A 23672-nucleotide genomic window follows, 5' to 3' on the forward strand; every position below is an offset into this window, starting at 1 on the left:
ACAACTCCCAATGGGGAGAGAGTGCCTGGCAACAGGGGAAGGGGGGTACTTTAGATGGGGGGGGATAATAGGGGGAAGACGGGGGAGTGGTGGAGAGAAGCTGGGGGTAAGGGTGCGTGGACAGACCCAGGGAGAAAGTTGAGGGGGTAGAATGCTGGCTACGACAGGTTGGACATGGTGACAATGGAATCAAGGGCACCACAAACATCCAACTTGGAGAGTCCCCAAAGGGAAACCCAGAAATGCAGGGCCATATCCACATGGCGTACAGAATGATGGTGGCCATCTTAGGTGGCCCTGGACAAAAGGAAACCCCGGCGTACAGGGACACAGCCGCATGGTGAGTACGGTGACCACAGCCAAATTGGTTTCCCTTTGTTTGGTTGATCCTGTTGTGGGTGGAGCACACAGAAACCACACGTTAGAATAGTCACCTGGAATGTCAGGGGACTGGTGAAAAGGTCCAGAGTCTTTTCCCATCTGAAAAGTCTGAAAGCCAACATATATTTCCTCCAGAAGACCCACCTGAGGGAGAAGGACCGACTGCGGGTAAGAAAAAGCTGGATGCCCCTGCAGTGTGGGTCATACAGGCCGATCTCACTCTTAAATGTAGACGTCAAGCTGTTGGCGAAGATTTTAGCTACGAGGATAGAGGACTGTGTGCCGCAGGTTATCCACGAGGATCAAACGGGCTTCGTGAAGGGGAGGCAGCTGAACACTAACATACGGAGGCTCTTGAATATATATAATGATGCCGGCGGTAGAAGGGGAGGCGGAGATAGTGGTGGCACTAGATGCGGAGAAGGTCTTTGATAGGGTTGAGTGGGGGTACTTGTGGGAGGTGCTGGAAAGGTTCGGGTTTGGGGAGGGGTTTGTCAGGTGGGTGAGGCTGTTATATGAGGGCCCGGTGGCGAGTGTGGCCATGAATAGGAGGAGGTCGGAGTATTTTCGGTTATACCGAGGGACGAGGCAGGGGTGTCCCTTGTCCCCCCTGCTTTTTGCGCTGGCAATTGAACCCCTGGCCATGGCGCTGAAGGAGTCGAGGAACTGGAGGAGGCTGGTGCGGGGTGGGGAGGAACACCGAGTGTCACACTATGCGGATGACTTATTGTTATATGTGGCGGACCCAGTGGGGGGAATGCCGGAGGTGATGAGGATTCTTAGGGAATTTGGGGATTTCTCGGGGTACAAATTCAACTTGGGGAAGAGCGAGCTGTTCGTTGTACACCCGGGAAAACCAGGAGGGGGGATTGGTAGGCTCCCACTAAAAAGGGCAGAGAGGAGCTTCAGGTACTTGGGGGTTCAGGTGGCCAGGAGCTGGGGGGCCTTGCATAAGCTTAACCTCACAAGGCTGGTGGAGCAAATGGAGGAGGAGTTCAAGAGATGGGATATGTTGCCGCTGTCTCTGGTGGGTAGGGTGCAATCAGTTAAGGCAGGGGTGGGCAAACTACGGCCCGCGGGCCGCATGCGGTCCGCCAAAGGTCTTTATGCGGCCCACCAAGATCAAGTCATAAAAAATAAAAAAATAAAGTTTTTTTTTATAATTTTTTTTAAAATTTTGTATTTATTTTTTTTATTTTAAGGTTAATGGGGGGGGGCTGTTGGGTTACTGGTATAGGGTGGATACGTTGACTTGAGTAGGGTGATCATTGCTCGGCACAACATGTGTTTCATGTGAAGTTTCTACTTTAAAATATTAATTAATAAAAATTAATTGCTTTTTTTTCTTTAAACTGAGTTACTTTGTTTTTAAAATAAATGTGTTTCATGTAAAGTTTCTACTTTAAAATATTAATTAATAAAAATTAATTGCTTTTTTTTTCTTTAAAAACCTTTTATTTTGGCTATTTTAAATATTAATTATTTTACTTAATATACTATGCGGCCCTTTAAAATTGTGAATTTCTGAATATGGCCCTTGCACGGAAAAGTTTGCCCACCCCTGAGTTAAGGTGATGGTGCTCCCGGGATTTCTGTTCCTGTTCCAGTGCCTCCCCATCCTTATCCTGAAGACCTTTTTCAGGTGGGTTAACAGGAGCATTACGGGGTTTGTGTGGGCGCACAGGACCCCAAGGGTGAGAAGGGTGTTCTTGGAGCGGGGCAGGGATAGGGCGGGGCTGGCGCTGCCCAACCTCTGTGGGTATTATTCGGCTGCCAACGCAGTGATGGTGCGTAAGTGGGTAATGGATGGGGAAGGGGCAGCATGGAAGAGGATGGAGATGGCGTCATGTGTGGGCATGAGCCTGGAGGTGCTGGTAACGGCGCCGCTGCCGCTCCCTCCTACGAGGTATACCGGCTACGCGGCTACCCTCAAAATTTGGGGGCAATGGAGGCGGCACAGGGGGGAGGTGGGGGCCTCGATGGGGTCCCCGATATGGGGGAACCACCGGTTTGTCCCGGGGAGAATTGATGGCGGATTCCTGAGTTGGCACAGGGAAGGTGTTAGGAGGTTGAGGGTGATGAAACCATCAATTCACTAGACACGTGCTTTAAGATATGAACAGTGGTTTTAATCTACTTACGACAGAGCCAGCCTGTTCCGCGTTGAACTCTCGATGAACTGAACGACTGGCTCTGAGCATTGGTATTTATACAGCAGTCCAGGGGGAGGAGTCGTGGGTGGAGCCCTGTACAAACTCCTAAGCATTCCCAGCACTACTCCCCTAGTGGTCGGGCAATGCAACTGCACTTATAAATGCATGGTCTCATGTATATACAATACAGTGTGAATTACGGAGTTGCATTCACCACATTCACCCCCACAACAAAATCAAGTCAGGCGGGGGTGGTGCTTCATAAATTGAGTTTGTCCGGTGGTCGGACTGTCCGCTGCGATCTGAGGAGCACCGGGGTTGCAGCCTCTTGCGGTGGCTGGACGGATGTTGTGGGTTGGGGTACGATGGCGAACTCCAGGGAAGATCTCGTCCGAGCTCCATACCCGTCTGGTTCGACTGGGGACTGAGGGGGCTGGGGGTTAGCCGGTGCGGGCGTGCGGAACAGGTGGAGCGAGCTAGTGGGCTCGGGAGCGCGAGGGGGCGGCTGGGTTGCGCGGAACCGATGCAGCGAGCTAGTGGGCTCAGGAGCCCGAGGGGGCAGCAGGATGGGGTGTAGGGTGAGGGGTGCATCTGTAGTGATAGAGGGGATGCTGGACCCGGCGGGTGCAAGGTCCCGGAGGGATACGGTGTCCTGACGGCCGTCGGGGAACTCAACGAAGGCGTACTGGGGGTTGGAGTGAAGCAGGCGCACCTTCTCAACAAGGGGGTCAGTTTTGTGCACCCTGACGTGCTTCCTCAGGAGTACAGGGCCCGGTGTCTTCAGCCATGCCGGAAGTGAGACCCCCGTGGTAGTGCTCCTGGCAAAAATGAAGAGCCTCTCGTGAGGGGTCTGATTGGTCGCTGTGCATAAGAGAGACCTATTAGCATGGAGCGCATCTGGGAGGACTTCCTGCCAATGGGAGACTTGGAGATTCCTGGACCGGAGGGTCAGTAGGACGGTCTTCCAGACCGTCGCATTCTCCCTCTCCACCTGCCCGTTCCCCCTGGGGTTGTAGCTGGTAGTCCTGCTCGAGGCGATGCCCTTGTCGAGCAGGTACTGACGCAGCTCGTCATTCATGAAGGACGAACCCCGGTCGCTGTGCACGTAGCTGGGGAAACCAAACAGGGTGAAGATACTATGCAGGGCCCTAATGACTGTGTGGGAGGTCATGTCGGGGCACGGAATAGCAAATGGGAAGTGGGAGAACACAACTATGACATTTTAAGAAGTAAACGTTCCTGTTAGTTGAGTGGAGTGGCCCTTTGAAATCGATCGCGAGGCGTTCAAAGGGCCTAGAAGCCTTGACCAGATGGGCCCTGTCTGGTCTAAAAAAGTGCGGTTTGCACTCCGCACAGATCGGGCAGTCTCTGGTGACAGCTTTTACCTCCTCAGTGGAGAAAGGCAGATTTCAGGCTTTGATGTAGTGGGCGAGCCAGGTGACCCCCGGGTGGCAGAGGTCGTTGTGGATGATTTTCAAGTAGTCGATCTGCGTGCTGGCGCACGTCCCGCGGGATAGGGCATCTGGGGGCTCGTTGAGCTTCCCCGGTCGATATATATCATAATTATAGGTTGACCTGGGGATCGAGATAGGATGGGGACTCTGGAGCGAAGCACTGCATAGGGTCAACTCCACCGGCACATGCGCAAGGCTCAGCCTGACGCAGCTAAAAGTGGCACATAGAGCCCACTTAACAAGAGCCCGTATGAGTAGGTTCTTCCCGGAGGTGGAAGATAGATGTAAACGGTGCCAAGTAGGCCCGGCCAACCACGCCCACATGTTGTGGCCTTGCCCCAGACTGGTGGGGCACTGGACAGCCTTCTTAGAGGCAATGTCCAAAGTGGTGGGGGTGAGGGTGGAGCCATGCCCAAAAGTGGCGGTCTTCAGGGTCTCGGACCAGCCAGATCTATTCCTGGGGAGGAGGGCGGACGCCCTTCCCTTTGCCTCCCTGATCGCCCGCCGTAGAATTCTGTTTGGCTGGCGGTCAGCAGCACCTCTCAGAATATCTCCAAATGGAGAAAATCAAATTCTCCATCCGAGGGTCAGACGACAGCTTCCACAGAACGTGGGAGCCATTCACGCGACTGTTCCGGCACCTGTTTGTGGCCAACGAACAAGAGGAAGAATAGCCAGGTAGCCAAGAATCAGGGGAAATTAGTCAAGAATCTTGAAGGGAGAGATGGACTGGGAGGGAGGGGGTGGCGGCTAAACCTGAAGAAAGAAAGGCGAACCACAGGGGGTAGGGAAACGGGAGCCGAAAGGAAGGCATGGGATGCCAAAACGTGCATGACATCTCCAGGAGCAGGGAACAAGGAAATTAAAGATGGAGGACGGGATGAGCAGCAGAAGCGGAGGCGAGCGGGGGACGGCAGCGAGAACCGTCCGGGAGAAGCAGGCGACAACAGCACACAACACAGAGCCAAGTATCACACACTATAATTATCTCCCCGGCACCCAAATGTATATTTGCCCCCCCCCCCCAATCCCCGCCACCCCTGCCCCCCCCCCCAATCCCCGCCACCCCTGCCCCCCCCCCCCACAATCCCCGCCACCCCTGCCCCCCCCCCCCCACAATCCCCGCCACAATCCCCGCCACCCCTGCCCCCCCCCCCCCCCCCCCCAGTCACGTACTTACGTGGTATGAAATAATTCTGCCAGATGTACAGAGCTGCCGCTGTCGAGCCGGTGCACAACACCCCACCAGTTAGTCTATTCCAGATTTTATTGTATTTTATGTTGGGGTGTGCCCTTCTCTTCTAAATATGTGTGTATATATATATGTTTCTTATTGTGTACATAACGGTAATTATACCTTGTTCACAAACCCAATAAAAACATTTATAAAATTAAAAAAAATAAGAGGACAGCATCCAGTGTCAAGGATGGTCACTGGCCAAGGGGGACGGTATATTTTGGTAAGTGGTGTCCTGGAAGGAGCACCAGTGGGCCTTGTAAGGATGTAGGCTCCTACTGGGACAACGCAGAATTCATGAAGAAAACCATGGCAGAAATCTCCGACATAAACACACACACCAATTCATCATGGGGGGGAGGGAGGGCCTACAGGTCCCACAGACACAGATCAAACCCAAGTCAGGGGAAAATTCAAACATGGCAAAGGAATTTAATGTTTTCATGGAACAAATGGGGCAGTGGACCTATGGAGGTCTCCTTCTCCCAGGTACACAGGGTACGTACCAGAATTGGCCTTTTTTGTAGTGGGGAAAGCGGTACTTCCGGGGGTAGTAGGAGCAGAGTATTCCGCAAACGTAATCTCCGACCATGCTCTACACTGTGAGGATGTACGGTTGGAGACCGACCGGGCACAACGTCCCCCATGGAGGCTGCGAACGAATATCACAGGCCCTAGACGGATATGTCACCAAAAACCACAACGGGGAGGTCTCATCCACCACCTTCTAAGAGGCACTGAAGGCGGTGATCAGGGGGGAAATTATTATGTACAAGGCCCGCAAAGATAGGAGAGGGCGGCCAGGCAACAGCTGGTTGATTCCATACTGGAGGTGGATCGGTAATACTCCATGGCCCCGACACCATGGAATTACTGGTGGAGAGGAAACACTACAGATGGACTTTGACTTACTCTCCACGGGCAAAGCAGTCAATCAGCTCAACCAGGGGGACCTTTCATGAACATGGAGACAAAGCCAGCTGCCTGCTGGCTCACCAGCTGAGAAAGCAGACAGCCACGAGGAAAACAGCTCAGGTTGAAGACAGGAGTGGCAGGCTGGTTGCTACGCCAGAAAGGATCAATAAAGTCGTCACAACTTTCAACCGAGGACTGGACATCTCCGTGCCCCCAGAGGGGAACTCAAAGATGAAGCAGTTCCTCGATAGACTGGACATGCCAGTCGTGGGCAAGATAAGAGACGGGGCCTGGAAGCACCACAAGAACTTTGGAAAGACATGGAGAGTATCAACTCCATGCGGGTAGAGAAGGCACATGGGCCAGATGGATTACCAGCAGACTTCAAGCCAGCATTGGCCCCGCTCTTGCAGGAGATATTCACAGACTATAAGGGGCACTCTGTCACCAACACTTGCACAAGCCTCAATATCGCTGATAAACAAAATAGGACAACAACCTGACTGAGTGCGGGTCCTACAGGCCCATCTCACTACTCAACGTAGACGCAGAGATCCTGGCGAAGGCCTTGGTGAGCCCGAACCAAACTGTAAATAGACACCTGTAAATACGTGCACTGCCCATACTGGGGATTGTAAAAGATGTCTGCGGCTAAAGGGGGGGTCATGGCCACAACGGGAGGGAAGACAATTACCTGTAAATATGGGTTGATTTCTGATTTTCTTTTTTCTTTTAACATTTTGGTGCAGTTTTGTAATGTGTAACTTATGAATTGTTAAATATAAGATGTGAAAATCCAATAAAAACATTTTAAAAAAAAATAGAAACAGTATGTTAGATATGGTGGCTGTCTGGGGTACTTTATTTTGCTTCTAAGCATTTATGAATTGAATGTACACTGGATTTCCAGTTTATATTCTCCATGTAAAAGGGGCTTGTTACGTGTGAGAAATTAGGTCAAATCAAATTAATCTTAAATTCCATTAAACTAAGACAACTTGTTTGATTCTTTGGTTATACCCTCTGATGCATGATCAATGACTACTAAGGCGAGGTTGTAGTCCAACTGAAGGCATTAATAAGCTAGATGTTTCCCCCAGCAGCTCAGGTACAGAAAGGAAACTGTTGGGGCGGTACGGGCTCTTATACCCCGCCTTGCAGGGCGGAGCTACCATACAGGCTCGACCAATGGAAAGCATACATTATCTACCGATGGTATTCCAGCATTACTAGGTACCGTAATACCTCTACACAGACTACCACTGATGTGACCATCAATTCACTCGGAACACGATTGGAAGTAAACTGTGGTTTTAATAGTCTTACAACTGAGCCTGCCTGCGACTAGAAGAACTGAGTGCAGGCTCACACGGCTGAAGCACTTTATACTTCCGGTAGTGGGAGGGGCCATTGGCGGAGCCAAGGGTGGAGCCCTGTACACGCTCCTCATCTCCCCCTATGGGCAGAGTCGCGCAACAGCTCACAGACAGAGCCCACAAGGACATAATACTATAAAATACAATACAGTGTGAATTACATTCACCACATTCACCCCCTGTAAAAAAATCAAGTCCGGCGGGGGTGACAGGTTTACAGGTTGAGCCGGTCCGGTGGCCGAGTCGTCCTTTGGGATCGGCGAAGCACCGGGGTTGCTGCCTCTTCGGGTGGCGACGGTCGGTGTGGGTATGAGGGTGGACTCCGGGGGTGTTTCGGTCCGAGCTTCGTTCCTGACCGGTGCGACGGGCAAAGGGGAGCGCAGGAAACCTATAGGCGTGGGGGCGCAGGACGTGGGGGGGTCGGGTGGGGTGTGGTGTGAGGGGTACCTCGGTGGTGGTGCTGGATCCCGCAGGCGCCAGGTCCCGGAGGGAAACGGTGTCCTGACGGCCGTCGGAATATTCAATAAAGGCGTAGTGGGGGCTCGAGCTCTACTAGTGGGTCAGTTTTGTGTGCCCGGACGTGCTTCCGGAGGAGAACCGGGCCCGGTGTCCTCAACCAGGATGGGAGTGAAGCCCCCGTGGTAGTGCCCCTAGGGAAAACAAATAGTCGTTCGTGAGGGGTCTGGTTGGTGGCGGTGCATAGGAGGGACCTAATTGCATGGAGCGCGTCGGGGAGGACCTCCTGCCAGTGGGAGGTCGGGAGAATCCTGGACCGGAGGGTCAGTAGGATGGTCTTCCAGACCCTTGCGTTCTCCCTCTCCACCTGCCCGTTCCCCCTGGGGTTGTAGCTGGTAGACCTGCTCGAGGCGATGCCCTTGTCGAGCAGGTACTGACGCAGCTCGTCGCTCATGAAGGACAAACCCCTGTCGCTGTGTACGTAGCTGGGGAAACTGAACAGGGTGAAGACACTGTGCACGGCTCTGATGACTGTGTGGGAGGTCATATCGGGCATGGGATGGCAAAGGGGAAGCGGGAGAATTCGTCGATGACGTTGAGAAAGTACAAATTTCGATTGGTCGAGGGGAGTGGCCCTTTGAAATCGATGCTCAGGCGTTCAAAGGGCCGGGAAGACTTTACCAGGTGGGCCTTGTCTGGTCTATAGAAGTGCGGTCTGCACTCCGTGCAGATCGGGCAATCCCTGGTGATGGCGTTTACCTCCTCGGTGGAGAAAGGTAGATTTCGGGCTTTGACGTAGTGGGCGAGCCGGGTGACCCCCGGGTGGCAGAGGTCATTGTGGATAGCCTTCAGGCGGTCGTCTTGCGCGCTGGCGCATGTGCCACGGGACAGGGCATCTGGGGGGTTGTTGAGCTTCCCCGGTCGATATATATCATAATTATAGGTGGAGAGTTCGATCCTCCACCGCAAAATTTTATCGTTTTTTATTTTGCCCCTTTGCGAGTTGTCGAACATGAAGGCAACCGATCTTTGGTCGGTGATGAGGGTAAACCTCCTACCTGCGAGGTAGTGCCTCCAGTGCCGTATGGCTTCCACAATGGCTTGAGCTTCTTTTTCGACTGGGGAGTGTCGAAGTTCCGAAGCGGAGAGGGTTTGGGAGAAGAAGGCGACTGGTCTCCCTGCCTGGTTCAAAGTGGCGGCGAGAGCGATCTCTGAGGTGTCGCTCTCTACCTGAAAGGTGACGGATTCATCCACCGTCCGCATGGCAACTTTGGCAATGTCCTTCTTGATGCAGTTGAAGGCCTGGCGGGCCTCAGCTGACAGTGGGAAGAGTGTGGTCTTAAATAGTGGGTGGGCTTTGTCCACTGGGGCCCACTGGGCGTAATAAAAGAATCCCAGGCACCTCTTGAGGGCACTGGGACAATGAGGGAGAGGGAGTTGTAAGAGTTGTAACCGGTTAATGGTTTGGCATACGGTCCGGGTCGGGGCCCAGGACTCAGTTTTCCACGACATAGCCGATGGTGGCTAGTCTGGTAGTGGGGAAAACGCATTTCTCCTTATTGTAGGTGAGATTGAGTTTCTGGGCGGTGTGGAGAAATCGGTGGAGGTTGACGTTGTGGTCCTGCTGATCATGGCCGCAGATGGTGACATTGTCCAAGTACGGAAACGTGGCCTGCAGCCCGTACTGGTCCACCATTCGGTCCATTGTTCGTTGGAACACCGAGACCGATTCGTGACGCCTAAGGGGACACGGAGGAAATGGAAGAGGCGGCCATCTGCCGTGTAGTGGCGGTCCTCCGGGCGGATTGGGAGCTGGTGGTAAGCAGACTTCAAATCCACCGTGGAGAATAAGCGGTACTGGCCGATCTGGTTGACCATGTCTGCAATTCTGGGGAGGGGGTACACATCGAGGTGCGTGAACCGGTTAATGGTTTGGCTATAATCAACCACCATCCGGAACTTTTCCCCGGTCTTGACGATCACCACCTGAGCTCTCCAGGGGCTGTTACTGGCCTCTATGACTCCCTCACGTAGGAGCCGCTGGACTTCGGCTCTGATGAATACTCTGTCCTGCAGGCTGTACCGTCTGCTGCGAGTGCTACTGGTTTACAGTTAGCCGTTAGATTAGCGAAGAGTGGAAGGGGTTGACTTTTAGAGTCGCTAAGCTGCATATAGTGAGTGGAGGTAGGAGTCCGCCGAAGCTGAGTGTGAGGCTCTTGAGATTACATTGGAAATCGAGCCCGTGTAAGAGTGGGGCGCAGAGGTCGGGGAGTACGTACAGCTGGAAATTAAAGTAGCTGGCGCCCTGAATCGTTAGGGTCGCGAAGGTGCGCCCTTGTATGTGGACCGAGTGCGAGCCCGAGGCGAGGGAGATAGTTTGCCATGCAGGGAAGATAGGGAGCGAACAGCGTCTTACCAGGTCAGGATGTACAAAGCTCTCGGTGCTCCCGGAGTCGAAGAGGCACGGTGTCCTGTACCCGTTGATTTGAACGGACATCATTGAGCTCTGGAGGTGCTTCGGACGCGACTGGTCCAACGTGACTGCGTTGAGTTGCGGGTAGTCGGCAGCTCGATCAGCAGTGCTGGAGTGGCCCCGTGATGACTGTCCGCAGAGGTCGTAGTCGTCGAGGTGAACTTCGGTTGATGGCCAAGATGGCAGCCCCCTTTGATCGCACATGGCGGGTGATGAAGAAGATGGCGCCCAAGATGGCCGCCCTCATGGATCGCATGTGGCGGGCGGCGAGGAAGATGGCATCCAAGATGGTGGTCCCCATGACTCGCACATGGCCGGCCGCGTGGGGGAGGATTGCCAAGATGGCGGCCCCCATGAGTCGCACATGTCGGGCGGAGTCGGCAGACACGCTGCAGCATTACCGGGTCTGCAAGTTGGGGGGGGGGGCGAGTGCTCTGGACTGCGGGGGAGTTAGAGGGTTTTGATCTCGTCAGGCATACTCTGGCATAATGTCCTTTGCGACCGCAGCTGTTGCAGGTCGCGTTGCAGGCCGGGCAGTGCTGCCGTGGGTGTTGGGGCTGGCCACAAAAATGGCACGCTGGCGCTCCATAGTGAGTGGGTGGCCGTGCGGCACAGGCCTGGGGCAGTCGCTGGTCCACAATGGGGTCGCTTGGTCTGCGAGGAATGAGTTTAGACTGCGGAACGCAACCTCCATAGTAGTTGCTAGCTCTACCGTGTCCTCCAAGTTCTGGGCCCCTTTCTCGAGTAGTCGTTGGCGCACATAGTTAGACCGGAGCCCCGGAACGTATACATCACGGACAGCGAGTTCCATATGCTGGGAGGCCGTTACAGCCTGAAAGTTGCAGTCCCGAGCAAGGGCTTTTAAGTCGCGCAGGAAGTCCTCTAGCGACTCTGTGGGGCGCTGGCGGCGGGTAGTGAAAATGTGCCGCACGTAGACCTCGTTTATCGGCCGCACGTACAATCGGTTGAGCATAGCAAGGGCCTCAGTATAGGAGGTGGTACAATTGAGTTGCGTAGAGAGTTGTGCAGTAGGCTGAGTTTCTGCTCCTCTGTAGTCTCGGAGGTGCTCGATTCAGCCAGGTAGGCCTTGAAACATCGAAGCCGGTGTAGGAAGATTTCCTTTGCCTCTGCAGCCTGCGGGTCGAGTTCTAGTCGATCAGGTTTGAGGGCTGATTCCATAGTATTTTCTTCAAGTTTTCTAAGACTATTAAATTGGTGTGACCATCAATTCACTCGGAACACGATTGGAAGTAAACTGTGGTTTTAATAGTCATACAACTGAGCCTGCCTGCGACCAGAAGAACTAAGGGCAGGTTCACACGGCTGCAGCACATTATACTTCCGGTAATGGGAGGTGCCATGGGCGGAGCCATGGGTGGAGCCCTGTACAAGCTCCTCATCTCCCCCTATGGGCAGAGCTGCGCAACGGCTCACAGACAGAGCCAACAAGGACATAATACTATACAATACAGTGTGAAATACATTCACCACAGCCACACCCTCAAAATCAAGAATAGATTTTTTTTTTTACAGCTGTATAATTTGCTCTCCATACATATCGGTCACAGTGGTTTTCTGTTATTTTCCTGGCAATTAGGCAGGTATACACATTTCAACTAATGTCAGCTACCCGGCATATTTAGTACATTAGTATCAACAGCTACAAGAGAAGTAAAATCACTTGGGGCAATATTTTTCAGTATTGTCCAATAAATCTTGCACAAAACCCTTAATTTACCACTTCAAATGCAATGGAATAGACTGTAATCAAGCAGTATTTTCTTTCAGTGTTCTGTAGCTCAAAATATTCTCTTCAAGAACAACCCAAATTTGGAAGGTCCAAATCCAATAGTGAGCAGGTGAGTGTCCTTTCCCACAGTTCGACTGGTCATACAGAAATCCCACAGCTCCTAGTGACAATATGGAAATGTATTTGATGCTTCACTGGTACCCTAATCCTTACACTTGGTCATAAGGCGAGTCCATTCTTAAAGCAAGAGGTGCAATTTATTTTTTTTAAATTTAGAGTTCCCAATTCTTCTTTTTCCAATTAAGGGGCAATTTAGTGTGGCCAATCCACCTAGCCTGCACATCTTTTTGAGTTGTGGGGGTGAAACCCACGAATAGGTGTCAATCTAACTAGTTCCAATCATGGATTGGAATACATAGACACAAAATTTCAAGCATAATGCAGGCACGCCTTTTGCACAGCAAATGTAAACCGTGTGAAGCAGAACCGTGGGATCCTATTTAAATAGACACAATTAGTCATTACTAATATATAACATCTTCCTCTTCACTGTCCTCATTTGCCTGTCCATTACTGAGCAGCAGTTCCATATCGATATCTGTTGTAGTCTTATTATGGAGCTTATCCATCCTCTTGACTTTGGAGGAGTCTGAGAAAGGAGAAAGACAACAATGGACAGGCCAAGTCAGTGAAACTCTGAACAATGAAACCTGGAGCAAGCCTCTACAATTAAGTTGTAACATGCATTCCATCAATTAGCTTTTGGCCCATTGATATTACTTTGTATCCATAGTATGATTGTGACATATTTTAGTCAGTACAGTCAGTCCTCACTTTAAGTCGCTCCACTTGACATTGTTTCCTTTTAACATTGTTTCTTTGGGTGGGGGCCGGTCGGGCGGGCTGGGGCTGGTAGTGGGCTTGTGATGCAGAGGAGGCCAACAGCGCGGGTTCAATTATCGTACCGGTTGAGGTTATTTCTGAAAGTCCCGCCTTCTCAACCTTCCCCCTCGTCGCCTGAAGTGCGATGATTCCCAGGTTAAATCATCACCAGTCAGCTCCCCCTCAAAGAGGAAAGCAACCTATGGTCATCTGGGACTATGGCAACTTTACTTTTAGTTTTAAGGAATGTTTTTCTGATTTGTGTCAGCATTTTCGTTTTCATGCTATATGCACAGTGGCCTTGCCCCCTCCTGCTGCAATGCACTCTGGGCCAGATGCCGCTATGCTCTGATGTTGGAGCTGACGCTGCCCTCACCGAAGGCAGAGTCTGTCGGGTGAGAAAGGGCCTGAGATCCGAGAGCTGGAGCAATGGGGCGGAGCGGCCGTGGGCCCTCTCAACTCTATCCAGCCTGCCCCTCCCAGCAGGGAGGCAGATTCACGTAGGTAGAGAGATAAGCTTGTTTGGGTGATTTAGTGATATCTCATTTCTATCTATACTGTATTTCTGTTCTGTTCAGAGATTTATTTTAGTTTGCAAGTTATTCCAGCTAGGAATGGTCAATGCGACACATGTGTAGTACATATTTCAACTTGCAAATTTTTTTGGACAAGAAATGCCTGAAGGAACTTTACTCTGTCCGGCTTGAACATTCATTCCTAACCTCCGGTGGCGACCATGGAGTGAGCGGTCGTACGTTTGGCAGCTTCAGCTCATGGTGGTCTTTTTGTGGCTTTTAAGCCAGACTGTTGCAGGAATTTTGTAGAGAAAGGGTGTACAAGCAAGAACAGAAGAAAGGGACCCCCAGTTTATGGAGCTGCGGCCCAGAAGTCATCGGAAAAGAACAAATCAGGCAGTGGTGGAGAGTGAGGAGCGGACAACACGCGTGGGATGGCGGACGAACAGGGTCAGGCCCCGTCAGCTCAGTGGTCGATGGACCAGTTGGTGAGGTTCTTAAATAGGCAGTTCGCCCAACAGCGGAAGGAGAGTGCGGAGGACCTGGCCCAGGTGGTGGACTCGATCAAGGCGGTGGTTGGCTGCGTGGAGACGAAACTGGTGGCCCGGGGTCAGGCGATCCAGAGATTGGAGGAGCTGGCGGGGAGTAGGAGGAACAGTCCACCTCAATGGCAGCAGAGATTGGGATGCAGCAGAGATTGGGATGCAGCAGAGATTGGGATGCAGCAGAGATTGGGATGCAGCAGAGATTGGGATGCAGCAGAGATTGGGATGCAGCAGAGATTGGGATGCAGCAGAGATTGGGATGCAGCAGAGATTGAAATGCTGCGTAACCAGCAGAAGCGACTGCTGGAGAAAGTGGAGGATCTGTAAAATCGTTCTCGGAGGCAGAACATTCGAATCGATCGTCTGCCGGAGGGAATCGAAGGATCGGATGCTACTGCGTAAGTGGGGAAGATATTGGAGAAGCTGCTTGGGGACGGTGCGTTTGATCGACACCTGGAGGTGAATCGGGCCCACAGGGCAGTGATACGCAAGCCCCGGGGAGGGGGGAGAGCCGCCGAGGGCGATGGTGGAGCGATTACATCAGTTCCTGGTCAAGGAACGCATTATGAGAGAGGCCAGGCAGATGAGGCAATGTACGTAGGAAGAGATCGAGATCATAGTGTACCAGGACCTGGGGGCAGAGCTCGCAAAGAAGAGGGCGAGCTTTAATAAGGTCAAGTTGGCCCTGTACTAGAAGGGGATAAAGTTTGGACTACCGGCCCGTCTGTGGTTGACGTATGGGAGGCGGGAGTGGTACTTTGGCTCGTCAGAGGAGGCTGCGGACTTTATGAAGGAGAATAGACTGAGAGGAGAAGGAGGATCTTGAACTTTGACTAAGGAGAACTGATCTATGTTTTGTAAAACTTTGGATTTGTGCTGTTTGGACTTATTTTGAGGGCTTTGTTTGTTTCTTGCTGGGGGTTTTTCGGTTCAGTTTGGGGTTATGCTGGTATATAGTAATTTGTTAAGGGAGTTTATGGAGCGCATGGGGGAGGTGGATCCATGGACATTTGGGAGGCCAAAGAGTAAAGAGTTCTCATTCTACTCCCATGACACAAGGTGTATTCCCGGATAGATTACTTTGTGTTGGACAAAACGCTGTTGGCTGAACTGGTGGATGCTGAATATTCAGCAATTGTGGTGTCAGACTACACCCTGGGTAGATCTGTAAGTCAACAAGGGAAAGGCCCAATGGCTGCAATGGAGATTAGATGTGGGGCTGTTAGCGGAGGAGCTGCGTAAGCGGGTGAGGGAGGCCATTCAGGGATATATAAAGATTAATGACACAGGCGAGGTTTCGGCAGTGGTGGTGTGGGAGGCACTGAAGGTGGTTATAAGGCAGGAACTCATCTCAATCTGGGCACATAAGGAGAAGACTGAGCGGGCGGAGTTGGACAGGCTGGTAGGCGAAATTTTACAGGTGGACAGGAGGTACGCGGAGTCTCCAGATGACGGGCTTTTGAAGGAGCGTCAGAGACTGCAGTTGGAATTTGGGCTCCTATCCACAGGTAAGGCGGAGGGACAGTTGAGGAGAGTGAAGGGTGCGGTTTACTAATATGGGGAAAAAGCTAGCAGGATGCTGGCGCAACAGCTGAGGAAACAGGAGGCGGCAAGAGAGATAGGGAGAGTGAGGGATACAGGGGGGAAGGTGGCTCTGGATACGGTGAGGTAAATGATGTGTTTCGGGAGTTCTACAGTAGGTTGTATAAATCGGATCCCCCAGCCAGGGAGGAGGGCATGAAGCAATTCCTGGGGGGAGTGGCTGGAGTTCCTGAGGATAGATGAGGAGTTGGTGGAGGGCTTGGGAGCCCCAATTCGGCTCAGGGAGGTGATAGACGGGTTGGGAACGATGCAATCGGGTAAGGCTCGGGAGCCGACGGATACCCAGTTGAGTTTTATAAAAGGTTTTACAGGTTGCTGGGGCTGCCCCTGGTAAAAGCTTTTAATGAGTCCAAGGAGCTGGGAGTGCTCCCCCAAAGCGTTATCACAGGCATCGATTTTCCTTATTTTGAGGCGGGATAAGGATCTGGAGAGTTGTGGGTCGTATAGGCCGATCTCCCTGTTGAATGTGGACGCTAAATTGCTGGCAAAGATCTTGGCCATGTGCATGTGAGATTGAGTCCCAAAGGTAATAGGAGAGGACCAGATGGGATTTGTGAAGGGAATACACCTGACGTCCAATGATAGACGGCTTCTAAATGTGATAATGATGCCTGCGGAGGGCCGAGGTGGTGGTGGCCATGGATGCAGAAAAGGCCTTTGATCGAGTGGAGTGGAGGTACCTGTGGGATGCCCTGGGAAGGTTTGCATTCGGGCAGGGATTCGTGGATTGGATCCGTTTGCTTTATCAGGCACTGGTGGGGAATGTAAGGACCAACCCGGTCCAGTCAGAGTATTTTAGTATGTGCAGGGGGACAAGGCTGGGGTGCCCACTCTCCCTACTACTGTTTAAAGAGACAGAGAACACACAGCCAGAGTTAGACACAGCTAAGAGTGGGTTTGGGAATTTGAAGCTAGGTGGGAATTCGAAGCTGGGGGGGGGGGGGGGGGGGGGGTGATGCTTTTTATCCCTGGTAAGTGACTGGTAAGTAGTTATTCGTTTTTCTTTTCATTGGTATATTAATTTTTTTCTTTGTTTTTTTTGGGAATTGTAGTTGTATAAGCTAACCGAAGGTTTAAGACATGGCAGGAGAACCCAGACCCCGTGTCATGCTCCTCGTATGCGATGTGGGAGCTCAGGGACATGTCCACTGTCCCTGGCTCCTTCACGTGCAAGTGTGTCCAGTTGCACCTCCTGTTAGACCGCCTGGCGGCTCTGGAGCTGCGGATGGACTCACTTTGGAGCATCTGCGATGCTGAGGACGTCGTGGATAGCACGTTTAGCGAGTTGGTCACATCACAGGCGAAAGTTACTGAGGGAGATAGAAAATGGGTGACTAAAAGACAGAGCAAGAGTAGGAAGGCAGTGCAGGTGTCCCATGCGGTCATCTCCCTGCAAAGCAGATATACCGCTTTGGATACTGTTGAGGGAGATGACTCACCAGGGGAAGGCAGCAGCAGCCAGGTTCATGGCACCATGGCTGGCTCTGCTGCGCAGCAGGGCAGGAAGAAAAATGGCGGGACTATAGTGATAGGGGACTCAATCTTAAGGGGAATAGACAGGCAGTTCTGCGGAAGTAATCGAGACTCCAGGATGGTATGTTGCTTCCCAGGTGCAAGGGTCAAGGATGTCTCGGAGCGGCTGCAGGACATTCTTGGGGGGGGGGGGGGGGGGGGGGTAAACAGCCAGCTGTTTAAACAACCAACAATATAGGTAAAAAACTGTACAAGGTACTACAAGCTGAATTCAGGGAGTTAGGAGTTAAACTAAAAAGTAGGGCCTCAAAGTAATCTCAGGATTACTACCTGTGCCACGGGCTAGTCAGAGTAGGAATGTCAGGATAGATAGAATGAATGCGTGGCTCGAGAGATGGTGCAAGAGGGAGGGATTCAAATTCCTGGGGCATTGGAATCGGTTCTGGAGGAGGTGGGACCAGTACAAACCGGACGGTCCGCATCTGGGCAGGACTGGAACTGATGTCCTGGGGGAAGTGTTTGCTAGAGCTGTTGGGGAGGGTTTAAACTAATGTGGCAGGGGGATGGGAACCAATGCAGGAAGTCGGAAGGTAATAAAACAGGGACAGAAACAAAAGGCAGTGAGGGGGAAAGTGTAAGGCAGAGAAGCCATAGTCAAAAATCAAAAAGGGCGACAGTACAAGGTACAGTGACTGAGGGGAGCTCAGTGAATATGTCCAGTAATACTAAAAGGAATAAAACAGGAAGTAAAGTCGTAAATGGTAAGCGATGCGGCAGGTTGTCACATGAAGATATGGATTCACCGACAAGGCAAATTAGGAGAAAAGTTAAGGAGAAATATAACTTAGGAGAGGTTACTGATCGAGGTGCTAAGATTCAAAACAGAGGTATAAAAGCCAACATAAGTGTACTTTACCTGAATGCTCGTAGTATTTGGAATAAGGTAAATGAGTTGATGGCGCAAATCATCGTGAATGACTGATTTAGTGGCCATTACTGAAACATGGTTAAAGGATGGTCAAGACTGGGAGTTAAATATCCGAGGGTATCAAACTATTCGGAAGGACAGAGTGGATGGTAAGGGAGGTGGTGTAACTCTGTTATTTAAGGATGACATCCGGGCAATAGTAAGGGATGACATCGGTGCTATGGAGGATAAGGTTGAATCCATTTGGGTGCAAATCAGGAATAGTAAGGTGAAAAAGTCACTGATAGGAGTAGTCTCTAGGCCACCAAATAGTAACATTATGGTGGGGCAGGCAATAAACAAAGAAATAACTGATGCATGTCGAAATGGTACAGCAGCTATCCTGGGGGATTTTAATCTACATGTCGAATGGTTTCACCAGGTCGGTCAAGGCAGCCCTGAGGAGGAGTTTAAAGAATGTATCCACGATAGTTTCCTAGAATAGTATGTAATAAAACCTACGAGGGAACAGGCGGTCCTAGATCTGGTCTTGTGTAATGAACATAGAACATTACAGCGCAGTACAGGCCCTTCGGCCCACGATGTTGCACCGTCCTGTGATACCCTTCTAAAGTCCCTCTACACGATTACCTTATCGTCCATATGCCTATCCAACAACCATTTGAATGCGTCTAGTGTTGGCAAGTCCACTACTGTTGCAGGCAGGGCATTCCATGCCCTTACTACTGAGTAAAGAACCTACCTCTGACATCTGTCCTATATCTATCTCCCCTCAATTTAAAGCTATGTCCCCTCGTGCTGGACATCACCATCCGAGGAAAAAGGCTCTCGATGTCCACCCTATTTAATCCTCTGATCATCTTGTATGTCTCAATTAAGTCCCCTTCTTCTCTCTAATGAAAACAGCTTCAAGTCCTTCAGCCTTTCCTCATATGATCTTCCCTCCATACCAGGCAACATTCTTGTAAATCTCCTCTGTACCCTTTCCAATGCTTCCACATCCTTCCTATAATGTGGCGACCAGAACTGCACACAATACTCCAAATGCGGCCGCACCAGAGTTTTGTACAACTGCAACATGACCTCATGGGTCCGAAACTCAATTCCTCTACCAATAAAAGCTAACACACCGTACGCCTTCTTAACAACCCTCTCAACCTGGGTGGCAACTTTCAGGGATCTATGGACATGGACACCGAGATCTCTCTGCTCGTCCACACTACCAAGAATCTTACCATTAGCCCAGTACTCTGCCTTCCTGTTATTCCTTCCAAAATGAATCACCTCACACTATTCTGCATTAAACTCCATTTGCCACCTCTCAGCCCAGCTCTGCAGCTTATCTATGTCCCTCTGTAACTTGTAACATCCTTCTGCACTGTCCACAACTCCACCGACTTTAGTGTCATCTGCAAATTTACTCACCCATCCTTCTACGCCCTCCTCCAGGTCATTTATAAAAATGACAAACAGCAACAGCCCCAAAACAGATCCTTGTGGCACACCACTAGTAACTGGACACCAGTCAGAGCATTTCCCATCTACCACCACTCTTTGTCTTCTATCAGCTAGCCAATTTCTGATCCAAACTGCTAAATCACCCTGAATCCCATGCCTCTGTATTTTCTGCAATAGCCTACCGTGGGGAACCTTATCAAACGCTTTACTGAAATCCATATACACCACATCAACTGCTTTACCCTCATCCACCTGTTTGGTCACCTTCTCGAAGAACTCAATGAGGTTTGTGAGGCATGACCTACCCTTCACAAAACCATGTTGACTATCTCTAATCAAATTATTCCTTTCCAGATGATTATACATCCTATCTCTTATAAACCTTTCCAAGACTTTTCCCACAACAGAAGTAAGGCTCACTGGTCTATAGTTACCGGGGTTATCTCTACTCCCCTTCTTGTACAAGGGGACAACATTTGCTATCCTCCAGTCCTCTGGCACTATTCCTGTAGACAAAGATGACTTAAAGATCAAAGCCAAAGGCTCAGCAATCTCCTCCCTAGCTTCCCAGAGATTCCTAGGATAAATCCCATCCGGCCCAGGGGACTTATCTATTTTCACACTTTCCAGAATCGCTAACACCTCCTCCTTATGAACCTCAAGCCCTTCTAGTCCAGTAGCCTGTATCTCAGTATTCTCGACAACTTTGTCTTTTTCCTGTGTGAATACTGACGAAAAATACTCATTTAGCACCTCTCCTATCTCCTCGGACTCTACGCACAACTTCCCACTACTGTCCATGACTGGCCCTACTCTTACCTTAGTCATTCTTTTATTCCTGATATACCTATAGTAAGCTTTAGGGTTATCCTTGATCCTACCTGCCAAAGACTTCTCATGTCCTCACTTGGCTCTTCTTGGCTCTCTCTTTAGAGCCTTCCTAGCTAACTTGTAACTCTCAAGCGACCCAACTGAACCATCACGTCTCATCTTCACATATGCCTCCTTCTTCCTCTTGATAAGTGTTTCAACTGCTTTAGTAACCCATGGTTCCCTCACTCGACCACTTCCTCCCTGCCTAACAGGTACATACTTATCAAGGACACGCAGTAGCTGTTCCTTGAACATGCTCCACATTTCCATTGTGTCCATCCCCTGCAGTTTTCCTCTCCAGGCGATGCATCCTAAGTCTTGCCTCATCGCATCATAATTGCCTTTCCCTCAGCAATAACTCTTGCCCAGCGGTTTATACCTATCCCTTTCCATCGCTAAAGTAAACGTAATCGAATTGTGGTCACTATCACCAAAATGCTCACCTACCTCCAAATCTAACACCTGTCCTGGTTCATTACCCAGTACCAAATCCAATACGGCCTCGCCTCTTGTTGGTCTATCTACATACTGCATCAGGAAACCCTCCTGCACACATTGGACAAAAACGGATCCATCTAAAGTACTCGGTCAATATTTCCAGTCAATATTTGGAAAGTTAAAGTCCCCCATAACTACCCTGTTATTTTCGCTCCTATCCAGAATCATCTTTGCAATCCTTTCCTCTACATCTCTGGAACTTTTCGGAGGCCTATAGAAAAGCCCTAACAGGGTGACCTCTCCTTTCCTGTTTCTTAACTCAGCCCATACTACTTCAGTATTCGAGTCCTCATCAGGGGGCTGGTTTAGCTCATTGAGCTAAATCGCTGGCTTTTAAAGCAAACCAAGCAGGCCAGCAGCACGGTTCGATTCCTGTACCAGCCTCCCCGGACAGGCGCCGGAATGTGGCGACTAGGGGCTTTTCACAGTAACTTCATTGAAGCCTACTCGTGACAATAAGCGATTTTCATTTTTCATTTTCAAATGTCCTCTCAGCCACCGTAATACTGTCCTTGACTAACAATGCCACCCCTCCCCCTCTCTTACCACCTTCCCTGAGCTTACTGAAACATCTAAACCCCGGCACCTGCAACAACCATTCCTCGCCCTGCTCTATCCATGTCTCCGAAATGGCCACAACATCGAAGTCCCAGGTACTAACCCATGCCGCAAGCTCACCCACCTTATTCCGGATGCTCCTGGCATTGAAGTAGACGCACTTTAGACCACCTTCCTTCCTGCCGGTACACTCCTGCAACTGTGAAACCTTACTCATGACCTCATTACTCTCAGCTTCTTGTGTACTGGAGCTACAATTCAGGTTCCCAATCCCCTGCTGAACTAATTTAAACCCTCCCGAAGAGCATTAGCAAACCTCCCCCTGAGGATATTAGTACCCCTCTGGTCCAGGTGTCGACAATCCCGTTTGTAGAGGTCGCACCTACCCCAGAATGAGCCCCAATTGTCCAGGAATCTGAAACCCTCCCGCCTGCACCATCCCTGCAGCCACGTGTTCAACTGCTCTCTCTCCCTATTCCTCGACTTGCTAGCACGTGGCACGGGTAACAACCCAGAGATAATAACTCTGTTTGGTCTAGCTCTAAGTTTCCACCCTAGCTCCCTGAATTCCTGCCTTACATCCCTATCCCTTTTCCTACCTATGTCGTTGGTACTTATGTGGACCACGACTTGGGGCTGCTCCCCCTCCCCCTTAAGGATCCCGAAAACACGATCTGAGACATCGCTGACCCTGGCACCTGGGAGGCAACACATCAACCGCGAGTCTCTCTCGTTCCCACAGAATCTCCTATCTATCCCCCTAACTATGGAGTCTCCAATGACTAATGTTCTACTCCTTTCCCCCCTTCCCTTCTGAGCAACAGGGACAGACTCTGTGCCAGAGACCTGTACCCCATGGCTGACCCCTGGTAAGTCGTCCCCCCCAACAGTATCCAAAGCGGTATACCTGTTACTAAGGGGAACGACCACAGGGGATCCCTGTACCAACTGCTTACCCCCAGCCCCTCTCACCATCACCCATCTATCTTTATTCTTTGGCGTAACTACCTCCCTGAAGCTTCTATCATGACCCCCTCTGCCTCCTGAATGATCCGAAGTTCATCCAGCTCCAGTTCCCTGACACAGTTTTTGAGGAGCTGGAGTTGGGTGCACTTCCCACAGATTAAATCAGCAGGGACACTGACGGCGTCCCTCACCTCAAACATTCTGCAGGAGGAGCATTGTACTGCCTTCCCTGACATCACCTCTAGATTTTTTAAAAAACAAGAAAAAGAAAAAGAAAGGAAGAGCTTACCTGATATTCCCTCAAACCCTTAGGTTAGAGGAGGTGGAAGGGTGGGGGACACTGTAATGAGACAGGATTGATTAATGATCTCATAGTTAGGGATCCTCTCGGAAGGAGCGATCACAATATGGTGGAATTTAAAATACAGATGGAGGGTGAGAAAGTAAAATCAAACACTAGTGTTTTGTGCTTAAACAAAGGAGATTACAATGGGATGAGGGAAGAGCTAGCTAAGGTAGACTGGGAGCAAAGACTTTATGGTGAAACAGTTGAGGAACAGTGGCGAACTTTCCAAGCGATTTTAAACAGTGTTCAGCAAAGGTTTATACCAACAAAAAGGAAGGACGGTAGAAAGAGGGAAAATCGACCGAGAATATCTAAGGAAATAAGGGAGAGTATCAAATTGAAGGAAAAAGCATAAAAGTGGCAAAGATTAGTGGGAGACTAGAGGACTGGGAAATCTTTAGGGGGCAACAGAAAGCTATTAAAAAAGCTACAAAGAAGAGTAAGATAGATTATGAGAGTAAACTTGCTTAGAATATAAAAACAGACAGTAAAAGTTTCTACAAATATATAAAACAAAAAAGAGTGGCTAAGGTAAATATTGGTCCTTTAGAGGATGAGAAGGGAGATTTAACAATGGGAGATGAGGAATGGCTGAGGAACTGAACAGGTTTTTTGGGTCGGCCTTCACAGTGGAAGACACAAATAACATGCCAGTGACTGATAGAAATGAGGTTATGACAGGTGAGGACCTTGAGATGATTGCGATCACTAAGGAGGTAGTGATGGGCAAGCTAATGGGGCTAAAGGTAGACAAGTCTCCTGGCCCTGATGGAATGCATCCCAGAGTGCTAAAAGAGATGGCTAGGGAAATTGCAAATGCACTAGAGATAATT

The 23672-nt window shown here is 50.5% G+C and overlaps 1 protein-coding gene across 2 annotated transcripts in view; it reads right to left on the reverse strand.

Moving 5' to 3' along the window:
• Nucleotides 1-11946: 11946 nt before the first annotated feature.
• Nucleotides 11947-23672, reverse strand: part of slc35c2 (solute carrier family 35 member C2) — a 64837-nt gene continuing 53111 nt past the window's right edge. For both annotated transcript variants that reach the window (XM_038802979.1, XM_038802978.1), the window contains one exon: nt 11947-12844. In XM_038802979.1, the coding sequence (XP_038658907.1) occupies nt 12710-12844 (135 nt within the window). In that variant the 3' untranslated portion in view covers nt 11947-12709. The remainder of the gene's footprint in view (nt 12845-23672) is intronic.

This window comes from Scyliorhinus canicula, chromosome 7, assembly GCF_902713615.1.
Source record: "Scyliorhinus canicula chromosome 7, sScyCan1.1, whole genome shotgun sequence".
Lineage (NCBI taxonomy): Eukaryota > Metazoa > Chordata > Chondrichthyes > Carcharhiniformes > Scyliorhinidae > Scyliorhinus > Scyliorhinus canicula.